This window comes from Pseudoliparis swirei, chromosome 5, assembly GCF_029220125.1.
Source record: "Pseudoliparis swirei isolate HS2019 ecotype Mariana Trench chromosome 5, NWPU_hadal_v1, whole genome shotgun sequence".
NCBI lineage: Eukaryota > Metazoa > Chordata > Actinopteri > Perciformes > Liparidae > Pseudoliparis > Pseudoliparis swirei.
This window is the reverse complement of record NC_079392.1, coordinates 2,634,231-2,656,368: the sequence shown is the minus strand read 5'-3', so window position 1 is coordinate 2,656,368 and position 22,138 is coordinate 2,634,231. Positions and strand designations below refer to the sequence as shown.

General features: G+C 45.8%; 2 protein-coding genes across 3 annotated transcripts in view; one reads left to right on the top strand and one right to left on the bottom strand.

The window, feature by feature from the left end:
• Window positions 1-19,311, top strand: part of LOC130193594 (homer protein homolog 3-like) — a 32,422-nt gene extending 13,111 nt beyond the window's left edge. Inside the window, exons 4-11 of the mRNA XM_056414147.1 lie at window positions 236-367; window positions 1,511-1,618; window positions 5,951-5,959; window positions 6,231-6,367; window positions 8,236-8,392; window positions 10,948-11,058; window positions 14,708-14,788; window positions 16,566-19,311. Coding sequence (XP_056270122.1) covers window positions 236-367; window positions 1,511-1,618; window positions 5,951-5,959; window positions 6,231-6,367; window positions 8,236-8,392; window positions 10,948-11,058; window positions 14,708-14,788; window positions 16,566-16,751 — 921 coding nt within the window. The 3' untranslated portion in view covers window positions 16,752-19,311. The remainder of the gene's footprint in view (window positions 1-235; window positions 368-1,510; window positions 1,619-5,950; window positions 5,960-6,230; window positions 6,368-8,235; window positions 8,393-10,947; window positions 11,059-14,707; window positions 14,789-16,565) is intronic.
• A 554-nt stretch (window positions 19,312-19,865) lies between these two features.
• Window positions 19,866-21,563, bottom strand: uba52 (ubiquitin A-52 residue ribosomal protein fusion product 1). Of its 2 annotated transcripts, none has more exons than XM_056414146.1 (5): window positions 21,517-21,563; window positions 21,001-21,112; window positions 20,622-20,708; window positions 20,415-20,517; window positions 19,866-20,058 (listed from the first exon to the last, which is right to left on the bottom strand). In XM_056414146.1, the coding sequence occupies exons 2-5, from the start codon at window positions 21,101-21,103 to the stop codon at window positions 20,031-20,033; spliced, it is 321 nt and encodes a 106-aa protein (XP_056270121.1). In that variant the 5' UTR covers window positions 21,104-21,112; window positions 21,517-21,563; the 3' UTR covers window positions 19,866-20,030. The 2 variants fall into 2 exon arrangements, with proteins under 2 accessions (XP_056270121.1, XP_056270120.1); XM_056414145.1 differs by having other exon boundaries at window positions 19,866-20,015; window positions 21,517-21,556.
• Between the last annotated feature and the right edge of the window lie 575 nt (window positions 21,564-22,138).

The following is a 22,138-nucleotide window of genomic DNA, read 5'->3' as shown; positions in this document are numbered from 1 at the left end:
ATATTTATATTAAAAGGAAAATGCTAAATATGAATAATAAATAAATGAGATGCAGTGAACAAATTAATTAGTTTTTATAGCAAACGAAAAAAACAATATTCAAATATTGTTCTCTTTTATCTATATCTCATATATATTTTAGGGTTGACCCCCCATGTTTAATATTTGCTCACCATTTGCTTACTGTTGTGTACATGTTTTTTTGGCTTATTGTGTTATTAATATTGTGTGTCAGGCCATCATCAACAGCACCATCACTCCCAACATGACCTTCACCAAAACCTCACAGAAGTTCGGCCAGTGGGCCGACAGCCGGGCCAACACCGTCTACGGCCTGGGCTTCTCCACGGAGCAGCAGCTGCAGCAGGTGATCCACACACACACACACACACACACACACACACACACACATCCACAACACAAATTATTACATGCAAGTAACAACTTAACATTTAAAACAGTGATTTAAATACGATGTTATTTGAAGCTATCTCGGCGTACCGTTCGAGGCTATCTAAGCGTACCGTTAAAGTCTATCTCAGCGTACTGTTTGAGGCTATCTAAGCGTACCGTTAAAGGCTATCTCGGTCGTTACCGTTCGAGGCTATCTAAGCGAACTGTTTGAGGCTATCTCGGCATACCGTTCGAGGCTATCTAAGCGTACCGTTAAAGGCTATCTTAGCATACCGTTCGAGGCTATCTCAGCGAACTGTTTAAGGCTATCTCGGCGTAACGTTCGAGGCTATCTAAGCGTACCGTTAAAGGCTATCTCAGCATACCGTTCGAGGCTATCTAAGCGTACTGTTTGAGGCTATCTCGGCATACCGTTAAAGGCTATCTCAGCATACCGTTCGAGGCTATCTCAGCGAACTGTTTAAGGCTATCTCGGCGTAACGTTCGAGGCTATCTAAGCGTACTGTTTGAGGCTATCTAAGCGTACTGTTTGAGGCTATCTCGGCATACCGTTCGAGGCTATCTAAGCGTACTGTTTGAGGCTATCTCGGCATACCGTTCGAGGCTATCTCAGCGAACTGTTTGAGGCTATCTCGGCATACCGTTCGAGGCTATCTAAGCGTACCGTTAAAGGCTATCTCGGCATACCGTTCGAGGCTATCTAAGCATACCGTTCGAGGCTATCTAAGCGTACTGTTTGAGGCTATCTCGGCATACCGTTCGAGGCTATCTCAGCGAACTGTTTAAGGCTATCTCGGCGTACCGTTCGAGGCTATCTCAGCGTACCGTTAAAGGCTATGTCGGCGTACCATTTTTAAGGCTATCTCGGCGTACCGTTCGAGGCTATCTCGGCGTACCGTTCAAGGCTATCTCGGCGTACCATTTTTAAGGCTATCTCGGCATACCGCTTGAGGCTATCTAAGCGTTCCGTTCGGGGCTATCTCGGCGTACCGTTTGAGGCTATCTCGGCGTACCATTTTTAAGGCTATCTCGGCATACCGCTTGAGGCTATCTCTTCATACCGTGTATAACCTCTGTCTTCTGTGTCCACCTGTAGTTCGCGGAGCAGTTCAAGGAGGTGAAGGAGGCGGCCCGTCTGGCCAGAGAGAAATCTCAGGAGCGGTTTGAACTGGCCAACCCGGCCCTGAACATTGCAGCTCCGGAGGTAAAGCACTGCTCCACTTCGTTTGGCTCGTTATAGCATTCCCTTGGTAGTAAATTAAATATACTGGGGGGAGAAATCAAAGCTATAAATCATCTCCACAGATCTGACAACTTGCCTTATCAGCTAAAAGAAGGGAACATTAACATAATAATAAATGCATTTTGCTCTGCTGTTTTCTAAATAATACAAACTTCATGAAAGCTTTTCATTCGCGGATCTGTAAACATCTACGACAGATCTCAATGGGAACAATAGGAAAAGAAAGTAAATAGTAATATACATATATATTGAGTATTTAGATCCTTTGACAACAACAAATATGGTTCATTCACCCCCACATTATATTGGTGTGGTGAAAGAATTATGAAATGGCTGAGATATAAAACCAACACTGTCTGCATTAGGGTTTTTTTAATTTTATTTTCAATTTACAAAATTAGACGAGTAGTAATCAATATGATAAACAATAAAAAGGGTGACTAAGGGCTGAATAACCACTGGTTTTATTCTATGAGCAGAGTCTGAAAAGCTCACAAGTGTTTGTTGACTTTAGAGGAAACACATTTTTAAACATCCGATACCACAGAGCAGAGCAGTGATATGAATTCAGCGGCTTTGATTCTATTTTAAACGTACGTCTAATCACGAGTTGATTAGACGTAACTTCATCTGACGGCTCAATTATTCTCCCGTCGGTTAACTCCATTAACTCCATTTCACGCATGACAAATAGAGACGAGCTGAAGGTGTGTGGAGGGCAGAGGATGAAGGAGAGAAGGAGGAGAAGGAGGAGAAGGAGAGGAGGATGAGGGTCATGAAGATGGAGTTGATGAAGTGAGGAAGACGAATCCTCTGGTTCAGTTTGAGAAGAGACGGTTTAGATTATTACACAAAAAACACCGTTCGAGGCTATCTCGGCGTAACGTCCGAAGAGAAGGTTTGAGGAGAGAAGGTTTGAGAAGGTTTGAGGAGGTTTGAGAAGGTTTGAGAAGAGAAGGTTTGAGGAGGTTTGAGAAGAGAAGGTTTGAGGAGAGAAGGTTTGAGAAGGTTTGAGGAGGTTTGAGAAGAGAAGGTTTGAGAAGGTTTGAGGAGGTTTGAGAAGAGAAGGTTTGAGAAGAGAAGGTTTGAGGAGGTTTGAGAAGAGAAGGTTTGAGGAGGTTTGAGGCGAGAAGGTTTGAGGAGGTTTGAGGAGGTTTGAGAAGAGAAGGTTTGAGGAGGTTTGAGGAGAGAAGGTTTGAGAAGAGAAGATTTGAGAAGGTTTGAGGAGGTTTGAGAAGAGAAGGTTTGAGGAGGTTTAAGAAGAGAAGGTTTGAGAAGATTTGAGGAGGTTTGAGGAGAGAAGGTTTGAGGAGAGAAGGTTTGAGGAGGTTTAAGAAGAGAAGGTTTGAGAAGATTTGAGGAGGTTTGAGGAGAGAAGGTTTGAGGAGGTTTGAGAAGAGAAGGTTTGAGGAGGTTTAAGAAGAGAAGGTTTGAGAAGATTTGAGGAGGTTTGAGAAGAGAAGGTTTGAGGAGGTTTGAGGAGAGAAGGTTTGAGGAGGTTTGAGGAGGTTTGAGGAGAGAAGGTTTGAGGAGAGAAGGTTTGAGGAGGTTTGAGAAGAGAAGGTTTGAGGAGGTTTGAGGAGAGAAGGTTTGAGGAGGTTTGAGGAGGTTTGAGGAGAGAAGGTTTGAGGAGGTTTGAGGAGGTTTGAGGAGGTTTGAGGAGGTTTGAGGAGGTTTGAGGAGGTTTGAGAAGAGAAGGTTTGAGGAAGTTTGAGGAGAGCGTCTTCCTGCAGTGGAAACTCTTCTTCCTTCAACTATTATACGACGGTATAAAAGAGTATAAACCACAAAAGTTTTTCTTTTCTTTTGACACCAACAGTAACGACACACTGAGTGATCGAGTTTGAGAAGCTTCACAGCTGCTATGCTATGCTGTGAGTGTGAGTGTGAGTGTGTGTGTGTGTGTGTGTGTGTGTGTGTGTGCGTGCGTGTGTGTGTGAGTGTGTGTGTGTCGTGTCCTAGCAAAGAGCCTCCCAGCAGGTCTGAGAGCTCTGACACTCGGATGTGAGCCGACTTTGTTTTCTGTAATCTTTCATATTCAGTTTCATATGAACCTCTCAGACCGAAGCCTCCGTGTATTTGACGTTGATCAGTGACTTTATGTTTGATCACTCTAATATCTTATCTTTAATTTATTGAATGACAAAAGCTCAGTTTGAGATCTCTGAGTAAATTTGTGAAAAGGAGAAGAATAAACCCGGTTGTTGCCGCATGGAAATCTTCTTAAAACTCTTTACGTTAAACTTGACAACCTTTAACTGGTGAGGTAACGGTAACAAGTGGAGAACACATCATCAAACACACGGTCAGCGAGCAGAGGGGCTACATACTGTTACCGTGACAACCAGGTAACACTCACAGCACACACACACACACACACCAGCTGCAAGGTCAGACACAAGCAGGCGAGCAGCCTGATTTCTAGAAAACAGCAGCCGTTGATTTCTGTGTTGTCCTTCATCATCTTCATCATCGTCAGCTGCTCATTGTAACACGTTGCTGACTCTCTGGTGAAATATGGAAATAACAGATTAGATTAGATTAAAAGTGAATTTCCAGCAGGTTAAAGTGTCCAAGAAAAGCTAAGTTATATATATATATATATATATATATATATATATATCCTGGTCAGTAGTCCTGGTCAGTAGTACTGTTCTGTAGTCCTGTTCAGTCTGTCCTGGTCAGTGGTCAGTGGTCCTGGTCAGTGGTCCTGGTCTGTAGTCCTGGTCAGTGGTCCTGGTCTGTAGTCCTGGTCAGTGGTCCTGGTCCTGGTCAGTGGTCCTGGTCAGTGGTCTCTCCTGTACTGTGGATGTGTGTGTGAGCCTCGGAGCACATCTCTGGTACGCAGACGGCAGCTGGAGATCTCGTGGAGCAGAGCTGCAGCTTCAGGGCTGTTTGCACAAAGAAAACAGAGGAGGAGGAGGAGGAGGAGGAGGTGGTGGTGAAGTTCAGTGAGATACAAATCAATATAAAGGCCGCTGCAGAACTGACGAGCACAAAGATGCAAAACCTGTTTCTGCTGTGTGATAACATTTAGGGAATACATTAATTATTTATGAGATTCTTGTGTGAGGGCTGGAGAGAACGTCGTGTTGTGGTGTTCAGCAGAGAAGATCAAGATGGTTTATTGAGTTATAACATAAGCTTATTATCTCGGGACAGGAACCACGATATGACATCATCACGATATGACATCATCACGATATGACATCATCACGATACGACATCATCACGATATGAATGCATCCGCTCTGGTGAAGGAGAAGGATAGTTGGTAATATCATGTATTGTCATTGCAGATCGAGTCTCTGCTCTCCCCTATGGGGACAAATGCACACACACACACACACACACACAGATTGGCCTCCGCTGGGCTGATTACCAGTCAGCCACCAGCTGAGGCCAATTAGACACCGTTCCCTGAACCACACCCCCGCTCCTCCCACACGACTCCTCCCCCAGTGTCCAAATGTGTAACTGCGGTAGACCTCCACGCAGAGCCGGAGGTTGAAGATTTAAACGTCTTATTTTCTGGCGATTTTAGACGAAAGAAAACTGAATGTGACATTCAGGGCCGGAAAAATAGCAGCAAACTACTTTTATGATGCATGTGACGATATCAGGGGGGGCGGCCGGTTGGAGCTCCCGAGCTCGTCTCTCCGTCTGCACTCGGTATCCGGGCAGAAAGGACAGTTATCAATATTTTATCTTAAAAAACAGCAAAAACATTGTGTGTGTGGTGGGGGGGGGGGGGGGTGCATGGTCACATGAATAAGTAAATGAGGGTTGTGTCTCGGTGAAGTAGAAGCTTCATCTGAAGCTGCGGGAGCAAACGGATGAATAAGTAAAACCTACTGAGGATGAAGAGCGAGAGGCTTCGGATGAATATTAAAGTATTTGGGATCTTTGGGATTTTTAAAACCTCTTGAAAAAAGTCGACGTGTGTGTGGATTAAAAACAAACGTATATATATATTATTTCTATTCCATTTAAATAGAGTTGGATGATTTGATCCTCGTCTTTTGAGCCTGTCACTCAAACAACGGGGGCGGGACCAGGACTCTTTTTTTTTTTTCTTCTTCTTTTTTTTCTTCCTTCAGTTGCAGTCGCTGCTCCTCTTCATCACTCTTCTTCTTCAATTCTCTCATAAACAAACCAGAACTAAGAATGAATCGATACCTGTGTCAACATGACGGCATTTACTCATCTGTGATCTACTTTTTCTTCCATTTCTCCTCATCTGGCACCTCCCTCTGCTGCTGATGCATCATGGGACATATGCAAAACCCTCAGCTCTCCCAGGTGCGTTAAAAAAAAACACACACACAAACACACACATCTGTGTTCGTAGTCGTGCGTCTCAGCGTCGCTCAATAATTGATCAGGAGTCTGATCGAATGTAGCTTCAGAGCCTCAGAGCTTCAGAATTTCAGAGCTTCAGAGCCTCAGAGCTTCAGAGCCTCAGAGCTGATGAAGTCCTTAAAGATAAAAAATTTAATGTGCACGACTTGATTCTTCACCTGTCCTGACGGTCTTGGTCCCTGGGGGTCCCTGGGGGTCCCTCTTGGTCCAGGACCTGTCCGAGGAGCGCCATCCCCCCCCGCTGCTCGCGGTGGACGGGCCCGGAGAGGAGAAGCTGTTCCGGAGTCAGAGCGCCGAGGTGGAGCTGACGGTGGAGAAGGAGCGCGTCAAGAAGATGCTGTCAGAGGGGTAACTGTCTCACAATGTGACACGGTTTGAGTTACTTTAAGTCGTCTTTTTAGTTTTTTATTATCCCAGGATTGTTTCACAAAATTCACAAACATTTATTATAGTAAGAAAATACATATTTTTGAGTAAATATCTAAGGATGGCTCCTTTTATAAAAGTTCATAAATAACCGAACCAAAGCAATTTAAGAGACTTTTCCAATTGTATTTGATCCGACATCCTGTACATAAATAATGGATATTTACCCATAATGCAAATGGTTTTGTGTGGAGTCCCCCTGCAAAGGGAGCAACCCGGTGACATTAGCTTGTGGCTGTAGATCGCTGTCAGGAACGTGGTGGAAGTAAAGTGTTGATAAATCTGCTGGATTCACAGAGTGAAATATAGAATATGAACAAAAAGATCAAAACAAAGACGTGGAACGAATGGGAGTTCTGAGCTGTGTACTCTGTGTACTCTGTGTACTCTGTGTACTCTGTGTGTACTCTCTGTGTACTCTCTGTGTACTCTGTGTGTACTCTGTGTACTCTGTGTGTACTCTGTGTGTACTCTCTGTGTGTACTCTGTGTACTCTCTGTGTACTCTGTGTGTACTCTGTGTACTCTGTGTACTCTGTGTGTACTCTCTGTGTACTCTGTGTACTCTGTGTGTACTCTGTGTACTCTGTCCAGGAGATGAAATGTTCTCCCACGTCCTCCACAACTAGACATTACACTGCGGAGCATTCAGAGATTCTCATTTACATCATATTTTAACAACATATATGTCTTTATAACGTGTTCATCTGCTTCATGTATGTTTCAGAAGTGATTGTGGTAGATGCTGTCATGGCAACGCTGTCACGTTGACGCTGTCATGGCAACGCTGTCACGTTGACGCTGTCATGGCAACGCTGTCACGTTGACGCTGTCACGTTGACGCTGTCACGTTGACACTGTCACGTTGACGCTGTCACGTTGACACTGTCATGGCAACGCTGTCACGTTGACGCTGTCATGGCAACGCTGTCACGTTGACGCTGTCACGTTGACGCTGTCATGGCAACGCTGTCACGTTGACGCTGTCATGGCAACGCTGTCATGTTGACGTTGTCATGGCAACGCTGTCATGGCAACGCTGTCATGTTGACGTTGTCATGGAGACGCTCTCATGGAGAAGCCTAGCTAAAAGTGTCTTCTGCCTGGTTCTGCATTAGTGTAGTTGTGTTGGTGTGTGTGTGTGTGTGTTTGTATGTGTGTTGTTGTGTTGGTGTTGTGTTGTGTGGGTGTGTAGTTGTGTGGGTGTGTAGTTGTGTGGGTGTGTAGTTGTGTTGAACACCCTGCTTCTCAACTTCTCATCCCAAGGTTTTGATTTGATGTCATCAGCCTACGCAGGATTGGTCCCCTTGTTGCCATGGTGATCAGTTTCATGGATGCCAAGCTGTTAGTTTGGTCGTCACGGTGTGAGATCTGGTGTATTGAGTCGTGACCTTGACACAGGACCGTCCCTCCAACCCGATGGGGCCCGGTCGGCCTCCAAACACACGAGAGACTGAGAGAAAATATTTTCGTAATAATATTTAAATTAATTGTCGAGGGGTTAAAACAAAAGTCTGTAAGGATGCGAGTCGGTGGAGGAGAGAGAGAACACACGGCCCAATGGTTCCTTAAAACACGAGAGTTCCCTCAAACAGCTGGTGATGATGTCATAACCTCTTCTGCATCTTCCTCACCAGCATCATCGTCTTCAAAGCTGCACTATAATAATTATAATCAATCTTTTATATTTTTACAACAATTCAAATGACTGTGAAATGCCAACGGGGAGTTTTCTTAAGATGAGGAGCTCTGGCGTTAAGTGAAGTGGGCGTGTTTTTGTGGTGCCTTCAGGTCCATGTGTGAGATGAACATGGAGGCGGAGCTCTTCACGCTGCAGGACAGCAACGCCAAGCTGGGGGAGGCGCTGCAGGAAGCCACGGGCGGCGTGGAGCGGTGGAGGACGCAGCTGGCCGAATACCAGGAGGAGACGGAGCGCCTCAGAGAGCAGGTGAGGACCGGGGCGCCTCGAACGCCTCATAGGCCTCAGAGGCCTCAGAGGCCTCGAACGCATCGCACGCCTCATAGACCTCATAGGCCTCGAACGCCTCATAGGCCTCAGAGGCCTCGAACGCATCGCACGCCTCATAGACCTCATAGGCCTCGAACGCCTCATAGGCCTCAGAGGCCTCGAACGCCTCATAGGCCTCTAACACCTCATAGGCCTCATAGGCCTCGAACGCCTCATAGGCCTCAGAGGCCTCGAACGCCTCATAGGCCTCGAACGCCTCATAGGCCTCATAGGCCTCGAACGCCTCATAGGCCTCAGAGGCCTCGAACGCCTCATAGGCCTCATAGGCCTCGAACGCCTCATCGGCCTCATAGACCTCGAACGCCTCATAGGCCTCAGAGGCCTCGAACGCATCACACGCCTCAGAGGCCTCGAACGCCTCATAGGCCTCAGAGGCCTCGAACGCCTCATAGGCCTCATAGGCCTCGAATGCATCACACACCTCAGAGGCCTCGAACGCCTCATAGGCCTCAGAGGCCTCGAACGCCTCATAGGCCTCATAGGCCTCGAACGCATCACACGCCTCATAGGCCTCGAATGCCTCATAGGCCTCATAGACCTCGAACGCATCGCACGCCTCATAGGCCTCGAACGCATCGCACGCCTCATAGGCCTCATAGACCTCGAACGCATCGCACGCCTCAGAGGCCTCGAACGCATCACACGCCTCATAGACCTCGAACGCCTCATAGGCCTCATAGACCTCGAACGCATCGCACGCCTCAGAGAGCAGGTCAGGACCGGGGCGCCTCGAACGCCTCATAGGCCTCGAACGCATCGCACGCCTCATAGGCCTCGAACGCATCGCACGCCTCATAGGCCTCGAACGCATCGCACGCCTCATAGGCCTCGAACGCATCACATGCCTCATAGGCCTCGAACGCATCACACGCCTCAAGAGCCTCGAACGCATCGAAGGCCTCAAGAGCCTCAAACGCATCGCACGCCTCAAGAGCCTCGAACGCATCGCACGCCTCATAGGCCTCGAACGCCTCGAAGGCCTCTCATGAGGGGATTATAAATATGTAGATGGGAGTAAATTAACTTTGTTTTACTCTTTATTAAACATAGTTTATTATATTTTTGACCAAACCATCAAACTTGAATGTGTCTGCATGTGTTTTATTTAAATGAAAGCAGAAATACCGCTTATGAATTTGTTCTGTGAAACATTTTCACACTCGGGTAGAAACTGTAGAGATATTATGCAGATTCATTTATTCAGACATCTAGAACCACCCCACACAGACTTGGTCTCTTCCAAACTGCGGATGCATTTTTGTCATCCAGCCCCCCCCTCTCCTCCTCCTCCTCCTCCTCCTCTGGATACTACAGAAGTCATTTCATCTTTTATTTAGGGGGACAGAATCGTGCCCGTGGTCGACCGTCTGCAACGGAACGATAAACCACCATGACAGGAGAAAGTGGCCCTTTTGTTATTTTTAGCCCCCGTTTCATCTCTCTGAGTCCAGGTGAAGGTTACCCCCCCCCTCCCCCTCCCTCCCCCTCACTCTGCAGCAAAGTCAACCAGGAAGTGGAGCAGGCCTCCAGGCTCGGTGAGGTTGAGGGTGGGGTGGGGGGGGGATGTTGTTCTTTTCAGAGGGAGGGGGGGCGGAGTTACAGGACGCCACATACTGCCCGCCCTCTTTCCTCCTTTCTGCCCCATTTACAGAAAGAGAGTAAATCATGGCGTGAGGCCGGCCGGCTTCTCTTCCCTCGTCACTCTCTATATTTATTTATTTCCTGAGTCGACCTCTGACCTCTGCTCAGTTTTAAGGAGATTCAGCAACACATGCCATGTGATAGTTATTGTGTGTGACTACACGATACGTCAGTAGGTCTTTCTGGACTTTTATATATTATATATTTAGTTGTTTAGTTGTTTATTAAATCATTAATTTGACGATCACAGCAAGATGTTTATTATTATCCGGATCGATTAATCTGCCAGTTATTTTGCTCATCAAATTAATGGTTTGGACTAAAAAAATTACAGAATATAATCTTCAAGCACAAAAACAGCAAATATTTACATTTGAGAACAATCTAATCGCTGAGATCTCACTCCCCACAGTCCAACGTGTGTCTGGCAGTTGAGAGATTGAGGATTATTCTAGTTATTCTCGACCATAATGCTCCAGTTCTCCTTGACTTCTGAAGGCTTTCAGACACATTTCTGAATATTATACCAACTCCAAGGCCCTTAATAACGTAATAAATTAATAACGCAGGCCCGCCTCCATGGTGTCTTCCTCCAGTCCACCCTCCCTGCTGGTTTTAAAAACTACTTGATGGATTGAAGTGCAGCATCACAGCCACGTTGACTCTTGTTATCTTGTAAAATGTGTTTTTGTTATGTTAATATAGTGTGTGTGTGTGTGTGTGTGTGTGGGTGTGTGTGTGTGTGTGTGTGTGGGTGGGGGTGTGTGTGTGTGTGTGTGTGTGTGTGTGTGTGTGTGTGTGTGTGTGTGTGTGTGTGTGTGTGTGTGTTCCAGGTGGCTGAGCTCGAGGCCCAGCTGGGTCCTCCTGCTGCTGGCCCGGCGGTTGGAGACGAGCTGAGTCGATCGGTGGAGGAGCTGGAAGCCCTGCTGAGCACCAGAGATCAGGCAAGAAACCAGACCAGTACACACAGTCCTCTACAGTCCTCTACAGTCCTCTACAGTCCTCTACAGTCCACTACAGTCCTCTACAGTCCACTACAGTCCACTACAGTCCTCTACAGTCCACTACGGTCCTCTACGGTCCTCTACAGTCCACACAGTCCACTACAGTCCTCTACGGTCCTCTACAGTCCACTACAGTCCTCTACGGTCCTCTACAGTCCTCTACAGTCCTCTACAGTCCACTACAGTCCACTACAGTCCACACAGTCCACTACAGTCCTCTACGGTCCTCTACGGTCCACTACGGTCCTCTACAGTCCACTACAGTCCACACAGTCCACTACGGTCCTCTACAGTCCACTATGGTCCACTACAGTCCTCTACAGTCCACTACAGTCCTCTACAGTCCTCTACAGTCCACTACAGTCCACACAGTCCACCACAGTCCACTACGGTCCTCTACAGTCCTCTACGGTCCTCTACAGTCCACTACAGTCCACTACAGTCCACTACAGTCCTCTACAGTCCACACAGTCCACCACAGTCCACTACAGTCCACTACAGTCCTCTACAGTCCACTACAGTCCACTACAGTCCTCTACAGTCCACTACAGTCCACACAGTCCACCACAGTCCACTACAGTCCACTACAGTCCACTACAGTCCTCTACAGTCGACTACAGTCCACTACAGTCCTCTACAGTCCACTACAGTCCTCTACAGTCCACTACAGTCCACACAGTCCACCACAGTCCACTACAGTCCACTACAGTCCTCTACAGTCCACTACAGTCCTCTACAGTCCTCTACGGTCCTCTACAGTCCACTACAGTCCTCTACAGTCCTCTACAGTCCACTACAGTCCACACAGTCCACTACAGTCCACTATAGTCCTCTACGGTCCTCTACAGTCCACACAGTCCACCACAGTCCACTACGGTCCTCTACAGTCCACTACGGTCCTCTACGGTCCTCTACAGTCCACTACAGTCCTCTACAGTCCTCTACAGTCCACTACAGTCCACACAGTCCACCACAGTCCACTACGGTCCACTACGGTCCTCTACAGTCCACTACAGTCCACTACAGTCCTCTACAGTCCACTACAGTCCTCTACAGTCCTCTACAGTCCACTACAGTCCTCTACAGTCCACTACAGTCCACTACAGTCCACTACAGTCCACACAGTCCACCACAGTCCACTACGGTCCTCTACAGTCCACTACGGTCCTCTACAGTCCACCACAGTCCACTACAGTCCTCTACAGTCCTCTACAGTCCTCTACGGTCCTCTACAGTCCACTACAGTCCTCTACGGTCCTCTACAGTCCACTACAGTCCTCTACAGTCCACTACGGTCCTCTACAGTCCTCTACAGTCCACTACAGTCCTCTACGGTCCATCAGTCCACTACAGTCCTCTACAGTACACACAGTCCACTACAGTCCACTACGGTCCACCAGTCCACTACAGTCCACTACGGTCCTCTACAGTCCACTACAGTCCTCTACAGTCCACTACGGTCCTCTACAGTCCTCTACAGTCCACTACAGTCCTCTACAGTACACACAGTCCACTACAGTCCTCTACAGTCCACTACAGTCCTCTACAGTCCACTACAGTCCTCTACAGTCCTCTACAGTCCACTACAGTCCTCTACAGTCCACTACAGTCCTCTACAGTCCACTACAGTCCTCTACAGTCCACTACAGTCCTCTACAGTCCTCTACAGTCCACTACAGTCCTCTACAGTCCTCTACAGTCCTCTACAGTCCACTACAGTCCTCTACAGTCCACACAGTCCTCTACAGTCCTACAGTCCTCTACAGTCCACTACGGTCCTCTACAGTCCACTACAGTCCTCTACAGTCCTCTACAGTCCTCTACAGTCCACTACAGTCCTCTACAGTCCACTACGGTCCTCTACGGTCCACTACGGTCCTCTACGGTCCACTACAGTCCTCTACAGTCCACTACAGTCCTCTACAGTCCTCTACAGTCCACTACAGTCCACACAGTCCACCACAGTCCACTACGGTCCTCTACAGTCCTCTACGGTCCTCTACAGTCCACTACAGTCCTCTACAGTCCACTACAGTCCACTACAGTCCACACAGTCCACTACAGTCCACTACAGTCCTCTACAGTCCACTACAGTCCACACAGTCCACCACAGTCCACTACAGTCCACTACAGTCCACTACAGTCCTCTACAGTCCACTACAGTCCACTACAGTCCTCTACAGTCCACTACAGTCCACACAGTCCACCACAGTCCACTACAGTCCACTACAGTCCACTACAGTCCTCTACAGTCCTCTACGGTCCTCTACAGTCCTCTACAGTCCACTACAGTCCTCTACAGTCCTCTACAGTCCACTACAGTCCACACAGTCCACTACGGTCCTCTACAGTCCACTACGGTCCTCTACGGTCCTCTACAGTCCACTACAGTCCTCTACAGTCCTCTACAGTCCACTACAGTCCACTACAGTCCTCTACAGTCCACTACAGTCCACTACAGTCCACTACGGTCCTCTACAGTCCACTACGGTCCTCTACGGTCCTCTACAGTCCACTACAGTCCTCTACAGTCCACTACAGTCCACTACGGTCCTCTACAGTCCACTACAGTCCTCTACAGTCCTCTACAGTCCTCTACAGTCCACACAGTCCACCACAGTCCACTACGGTCCTCTACAGTCCACTACGGTCCTCTACGGTCCTCTACAGTCCACTACAGTCCTCTACAGTACACACAGTCCACTACAGTCCACTACAGTCCACATCCACCAGTGGAAACATGGTGTAATGTGGCCGCTTGTTCGAGGCTATCATAGAAACATGGCGGTGCGTCATAGCAGACCCAATCTAAAGAAACATTAACAAAATAATTTGTATTTTCAGGAGATTAAACACGAAAGAAAACAACACTTTTTTAATAAGATATTCCATTTCTGCCAATAGATTCCCCTCAGTGCTGCGCGCCGGCCCTTTAAGGCTTTGAATGAGATCTTTCTGGTTCAGTAATCTTGTTTTTATCTCCATCAAGAGGCGACTCCTCGACACGGGCTTTAGGTATATAACTTATGCCCTTCTCGTTATCGTTATTAAATCCTTAATTTATCTTCACAGCACTGTAACGGTTTGTGTGGATCCATTAGACAAAGAGTCTGACTCTGTTTCCAAACTTTGCTTTGATATGATTTTGTTATGAGGCCAAAGTATCATCTTGTGAGTATTTAGTCTGCGTTTGAGCCCAATGCATGCTGGGTAAACTCAGCCAAAGCTCATCTTCTCTAAATAAATGAACCGCGTATCAACGCTGCTGCTGTCGCCCAGCGTCATTAACATAATCAAACAAGGTCAAAGGTCACCGTGAAGAGTCGGGGGCTCACGTGAAGAGTCGGGGTCTCACGTGAAGAGTCGGGGTGTCACGTGAAGAGTCGGGGTGTCACGTGAAGAGTCGGGGTCTCACGTGAAGAGTCGGGGTGTCATGTGAACCGTCGTCCATGAACGCCTCTTTCAGAACCACATGAAGTATTTTGGTGACAAATGTCCCGTGATCTGATAACCGAGGATAAAAAGCGGCGTGAACGTGTTGTTGTTGTGACAGTTTGGAATTAAAAAAAATATTTCTTTTTTTTAATAGGAAATTTGCAATCTACAGAGCAAGAAAACAGATGTGGGCGAGCTGGAGAAAGAGAGAGAGGACGCCGAGCAGAGACTTCAGGTGAGATGACTACCGTGTTGATGCAACCTGTCAATCAAACTCAACCTGTCAATCAAACTCAAGCTGACAATCAAACTCAACCTGACAATCAAACTCAAGCTGACAATCAAACTCAACCTGTCAATCAAACTCAACCTGACAATCAAACTCAACCTGTCAATCAAACTCAACCTGTCAATCAAACTCAACCTGACAATCAAACTCAAGCTGACAATCAAACTCAACCTGACAATCAAACTCAACCTGACAATCAAACTCAAGCTGACAATCAAACTCAACCTGTCAATCAAACTCAACCTGACAATCAAACTCAACCTGTCAATCAAACTCAACCTGTCAATCAAACTCAACCTGACAATCAAACTCAAGCTGACAATCAAACTCAACCTGTCAATCAAACTCAAGCTGACAATCAAACTCAACCTGACAATCAAACTCAAGCTGACAATCAAACTCAACCTGTCAATCAAACTCAAGCTGACAATCAAACTCAACCTGTCAATCAAACTCAACCTGTCAATCAAACTCAACCTGACAATCAAACTCAAGCTGACAATCAAACTCAACCTGTTTCTGGGATCCGGCACAAACTTTATTAGAAAATTATCTCTCAAAACTTGAGTGATATAATTTCTTTATATCATCTTCGTGAACTTAGCCGCTGCGTGTCGAGGTCTTAAGAAGTTCTAACTCTTGGAGGAGGATAAAAGATAAAAGCTTTTCATCTTCACTCTGAGCAGAGATGCTTGAATTATTTAGTTATATTTCGTCCTCTTCTAGTAAAATCTAATATATACTCTGCAGATATTCGTAGCAGAAATATTCCTGGTGTATTTTGTTCCCCATCGTGTTGTATGCCTCTAACGGAGGCCTGGGCCTCCATGCTCAGGCCGGACACTGGACCTGATGCATATTGCAGAGCCTTAATGAAGACTTTATTATTTTTAGAAGTAGTGTCAGTTTTTAATTATGCATATTCATATTTGACCTGGTCTGTCCTCTTCATTTATTAAACAGAATGATCTCATAAAGCACTTTTAAAGTTGTGGTATAAACCGTTTTAAAGCAAATACGCCTGTTAGAACATTCTCATTTAACTTTATTTTAAAAAAAAAAAGACATGTACGGCTGGCTGTGGAACAAAGAACGGTGACGCTGGGATGACGATACATATTTAAATTTAAATGAACACGCATACCGTACTGACAGTAAAGACATGCACACGCACACGCACACACATCTTACTCATTATTTTACTCAGATATAAACATTTGTGTAAAATGTCCTAATTTCAAAATACTTTTTGTCTTTCGCTGGCCAACTTTAGACAAATGTGTATTATTGTTATTTACTTTACGCAACTTAATAATCAGGACATATTTATGGAGAGATGCAGCAAAAAGAACAGCAGGAAGCAGTCAACTTAAGACGGAGTATTCCACAAACAAATTATATATATATATATATATACATGTATTATGAACATTTAGGAGCAACGGTAGCTAATTCGTTTTATTTTAAATAGCCCAATATCACAAATTACGAATTCCCCTCAGAGGGCTTTACAATCTGTACACATACCACATCCCTGACCTTTGACCTCACATACGATATCCCTGACCTTTGACCTCACATACCACATCCCTGACCTTTGACCTCACATCGGATCAGGAAAAACTCCCATGAAATATTTTTAAAAACTTTCATGAAGAACCAAGGTCAGAACCCGTTTGAGGCCAGGTGAGAACCCTCAGCATGTCCCTGAACGTGTCTGCAGGACCTGGAGAGCCAGAACCTGGACCTGGAGCATCGCGTCCAGACGGCCGAGGAGACGCTGGCGTCCAGCCGGGAGGAGCAGAGCCGGGCGCGGGCCGAGGTCCGGCGTGCCATCGACGTCCTCGACGTCAAGATCTGCGACCTGAGCGACTTGAGGCGGAGCCTGGAGCAGCTCATCGACAAGTAGCCGGGCCGCGGCTCCACGGGCGGCACCGGCTCCGCCCACGTGGCCTCGGCTCCACCCACGTGGCACCGGCTCCGCCCACGTGGCCTCGGCTCCACCCACGTGGCACCGGCTCCGCCCACGTGGCCTCGTCTGGAGGTCCACGGGTTCAGCAGCAGAGAAGACGTGTTGTTTACCTCCAGGGATCTTCTCCAGATTAGTGATCTTTAAATCAGTGATCTTTAAATCAGTGTGCTTCAGATCAGTGTTCTTAGGATCAGTGATCTTAGGATCAGTGTTTTTAGGATCAGTTTTCTTCAGATCAGTGATCTTGGGATCAGTGATCTCAGATTAGGTAAACGGCAGCGATCACAAACCTCTTTACGCCGTGCAAAATAAAAAGTCCCGTGCTCAGTGCGGCCTTGGCATGCGTCTCGTAAACAAAGGGTCGTGTGATGTAACCACGGCCGGTTTTCCAGAGCGGCGCTCCCAGCAGCTCCGCCTCCTCCAGGAGAGATTCTGTATCAGATGACGTGTTTTAGAAACAGGTTTTTACTTCGTTTTCCATCTGCCGTCGTTTAAAAAGAACTCTTCTGGAAGAACAACGTCCTCTTCCTCTTATTTTAGAAGCTGACGGTCTTTTCCGTGATGGACTCAATTATTCATGAATCATTCTCTCAAAAGGACTTTTAAATCATGATTTATCGGTCGCAGATAATCAAACTCAAATTACCCGTTTAAAAGATTATAAACATGCTATTTCATCATTTTTAACAAGTATCAAAAGATATTTTTATTTTGTGTAAAGTATCTTTGTTGTTGTTTTTATACAAAGTGGCCCCTCCCCTTTATTGTAATGTTTTATTAATGAATGAAGAGACGAGAGCAGCAAAAAATAGGCGAAAAGGAAACGACCGGGTTTATTATAAGATAAAGTTCTGACGGTCTCAACCGTCCAATCAGAGCAGAGGACTCCAGGTGGTTGTAAAATAACATTTTATGGACGATTACTTTTGTACTCCTATATTAAACATAAATATTTGATCATAATTCAGAGATGCAGTTTTGTTCACTGCGGTTTGCAGGAGACTCGACGCATTACTCATCATAATATCAATAATCCTGTATGAAGACACATGAATATACCTTTTTAAGATATGTATTTTCTCATTCTGCAAGAGACTCAGTGAAATATCTGCTTCTACACGATAACTTGAGTTGATGATCGTGTGACGCCCTTTCACCCTGTGGGGGGTGCACCCAGCAGGAGGTCTGCGGGGTCACTGAGGCCGAGACCTGCAGGAGGAGCTCCAGTCCACCATCAGAAACTCTGAGGATCTTCAGCGTGCCCACGTTCTCTTTCTGAGGAGAGGACTGCTCTTTACTCTCTTTACTCTCCTTATTTTATTATTCTATTATTCATGAACATCGATGCGTTGCTCAGGAAACCAGAGATGCTACCGGCAGAATTTCTGCTGAATACAAGACGAAGATGAAGACCAGTGTGCGAGGCTGCCGAGGCGGTCTCGCCCTGAAGGAGTTGAACCTGAACCTGACATTGTGTTTGTGCCAAGTTGTTGAGTTTGTTTACATTTCAGAACCTTTTTCTCTGTGTTGGTCATCTACCAGAATAGTAAATAACAACACATCATCGTGAGCTCCGCTTCACCCCCCGAGGAATGTGAACCTGTGTGTGTGTGTGTGTGTGTGCACAATGTGAATTGTGCAGTGGTCAGGTACTTTGGTCACATGACCCGCTACACGCAGCAGCTCGTCCTCTCCCGATGAGGTCATTTCTTCTGTTATATTTGGTTAAATAAGATTAAATCTCTAGCCGATGCAGAACCCAAGAGGTCAAAATGTAATTTAAGCGTTTCACAATCAAATCCATTGTGATAAACTACCAGATAATGAACCCCGACAGTGTTTTACTGTGTGGATTGTCCCGTGTTCAACTGATGGTGTATTTATAACCACAATTTATATTATAGCGTAAGAACATGACAAAAAAATACATGTCCAACTCATTTAATACTGAAATGTTACTGATCACATTTAGTTTATATTGTTCCTCCAGTAAACTCAGATTGACACGTTGCTAAACTCAGAGTTCTGACCAGCTGCTGCTGAAGCTTCACTGGATCAGCAACGAGTCTCCAGCGTGGATTAGTTGAGGCGAGGAGCTCTGCACACACACCTGTTCATCACGCCAACAGACGCCCCCCCTCCACTGATGACGTCACAACAGCCTTATTCCAGTCATCAGAAGTCTTGATTCATTGTACTTACGGTATAATAACACAACACATCAGTTGTGGACTTTTTTTTTTAAATGTTAATTTGATCTTCAGTATTTTGCATTTACAGGTTTGAGGAGATCTCCACTTTATCTTTGAGACTCGAGGGAACTGCTGAATTATTTACTGAATTAAAACAATGTGACTCAGCAGCAGCTCCCTAAACACTCAAGATTCTGGATTAAAGCTTTTGGAAAAACTATAACGGGAGAATGTAGAACCAAAGATGCATCTGTCATGAGACACAGCTGGAATAAACATCTGCATGATGCAGTTCATCTACGATATTTACTTTGTCTAAATGCCTCATTAGTGGGTAGTTTTAATGACGTGTTGGTAAAGTGACAGAGCGGCTTGAGGACGTGTTTGCGCTATTGGACAGCGAGACGTTCCTTATATACATTTGTATAGAACTGTTTGACATTAAAACTGATTGGAGGGGAATAAACTCATGATGATGTAATCGTATCCACTCAGCTGCTCGGAGGCGTCTCTCCGTCAGCAGATGGAGGCGGACCGGTTCTCATTCAGACGCCCAGCAGTTTAAATGTGTCGTTGATGCAGTTCATTCAGTCGTGACCTGGTCTGAACCAACCAGCGGGAGGAAGAGGCCTCCAGCAGCAACGTGCTCGGCGTGTTTTTAACCACCAGCTCAAGTAGGAAGCCGGTTTACTGAATTACCAGATAACTAAACAGACGTCTGACAAATAACTTGAATAATTCTCGTTCTTACATTTGATGTTTGGCAAACTAACTAGTTTATTCGTCCGGTTACCTTTTCCTCTTGTTGCGCACATAAATACAAATTAATTTCCTCTGAATAACACGATTCAGACAGCCGTTTCATTTTCTTACATTTATTTTAACAAAATGGCAGCGAGTCCATTTGGCCGACGTCTACTTCAGCTTCTTCTTGGGGCGCAGGTTGTTGGTGTGGCCGCACTTCTTCTTGCGGCAGTTGACGGCGCGCGGGTGCAGACGGGCGTAGCACCTGCAGCACAAGAGGTCAGGGGTCAGCTCTAAGGAAGAGTCTCCTGAACCAAACGGAAACACCGGATTTTTATTCTGCTTCTCAAATATGAGAATCGGTTTGTCTAGAAAAAAAAATCCAGAATTACTCAATTTGAGTTATTTGACTCAGATTCTGTCAAATGGAGCCTTACAGATAAATGATGCGTTCTAGTATTTCAGTTAATATTTCATAATTTAACCAAAACACCACGCCACCAAATTACAGTCCACACCCATTTCACTTTAAATCTGTGTAATTACTTTAATTAAATACGTGTTGTACCTGCTTATGTTGTCATCACTTCCCAGTAAAACAGCAGTATTGTACAACCTTAAAATTAAAGTAAAAGGCGGCGTGGCGGTGGTTTTCAGGACTTACTTGCGGCAGATCATCTTGTCACAGTTGTACTTCTGGGCCAGTTGCCTGAGAGACGGCTCGATGATGCCGCCACGCAGACGCAGGACCAGGTGCAGAGTGGATTCTGGTGGGCAGTTAAAAAACAACAAGTCAAGTCACGTCCACAAAAACACATTCTTGCATTGTAAATACTTAGTTCTGAAGATTCAGGTTTTTTTATGAACTCACCTTTCTGGATGTTGTAGTCGGACAGCGTGCGTCCATCCTCGAGCTGTTTGCCAGCGAAGATCAGACGCTGCTGATCGGGAGGAATCCCTGCAAACACGACACTCGTCAACCAGAGATAAACATTTCCAACATATTTGCATTAATGTCTACAGACTAAATAAGTTATTAGCAGAGTAAACATGGTGGCCTGCATGCAGGACCTGGAATACAGTAACTTTAGACCAAATCTACTGGCTTATTAACTCTTCATACTTCCATTTAGTGTACGACCACACTGGACATAAATAGTCAGCCTGGAGATAAGAGCGGGCTTTAAACGACGTGTTTATTGATTAAAAGAGGAACCGGTAAGTGTCTCTAGCTAAACGTGACCCCTTACCTTCCTTGTCCTGGATCTTTGCCTTGACATTCTCGATAGTGTCGCTGGGTTCGACCTCGAGGGTGATGGTCTTCCCCGTCAACGTCTTCACGAAGATCTGCATGTTTGCAGGCTAGAGGATGGAGGAAGCACCGCCGTCAGCTCCCGGGTGGAGGACCGTTGACAACACCAACGTTCACACAGTCAGCGACACACAGACCGGCCATTCACATTCAGCAGGAACACAATTATAATTGTTTCAGTTTTATTAACTTTTATAACGATCGTAAGCAACTCATTTGGCTCGGTGGCTCCCGATGCTAACGTTAGCATGGCGCGAGGCCTCGCCGCATGCGGACCGCTGGCTGTAGCGCTCATTTAAATTTTCTATAATTATCCGCTTTCGAACAGAGCCGATAATACTCGGTACACATTTACTGTCGATGTACGACGAACAACACATTGTTTTAACCGCGTTCAACCAGTCAACGTGCGCCATAGATCGACAAATAGGTGCCGGACAGAACGAGTACCCACCCGGCCGCTAGCTGAACCTCGACGAAAAGAGAGCGGAAGTCGGTGTGACGCGCCACACGTCACTTCCTCCTTATGGTTGAAACGCGAAGGCATGTTAAATTTTTTAATTTTTTAAATTAATTATTTAGAAACATTACAACTTATTTAGCCACGTTTCATGTAAGAAAAAAAATAATTAAAGTCAGCCGCTATCTGCCATTCAATAAATGTATAACACATGTAGATAGGAGGAACGACAGTTAATATATGGTCCAATAATATATTATTATTATTATTATTATTATTATTACGCTCTTTGTAAATTATTCAATAAATATTTTTAAAAATGGATTCCACAAAAATATACCAATGGTGGTGAAATCGAGCAGTATAGTATATGGTAGTATAGTATATATATATATATATATAGTCTAACTGACAGGTATTAGAAACAACGCTGACGTGTCTAGTTAACCAGATTAGAGTGTTAAATTTAATTTTGAGGACTTTTCGGTTTAGTGTGTTGTGGGTTCACTAGTGTGTGTACGTGGCTGGACGTGACGACTCTCCAATTACATGAGACTGCCCCCTAGTGGTGTACTGTTGAAGCACATCGTGAACGCGCATCGTGCATGAAACAGCA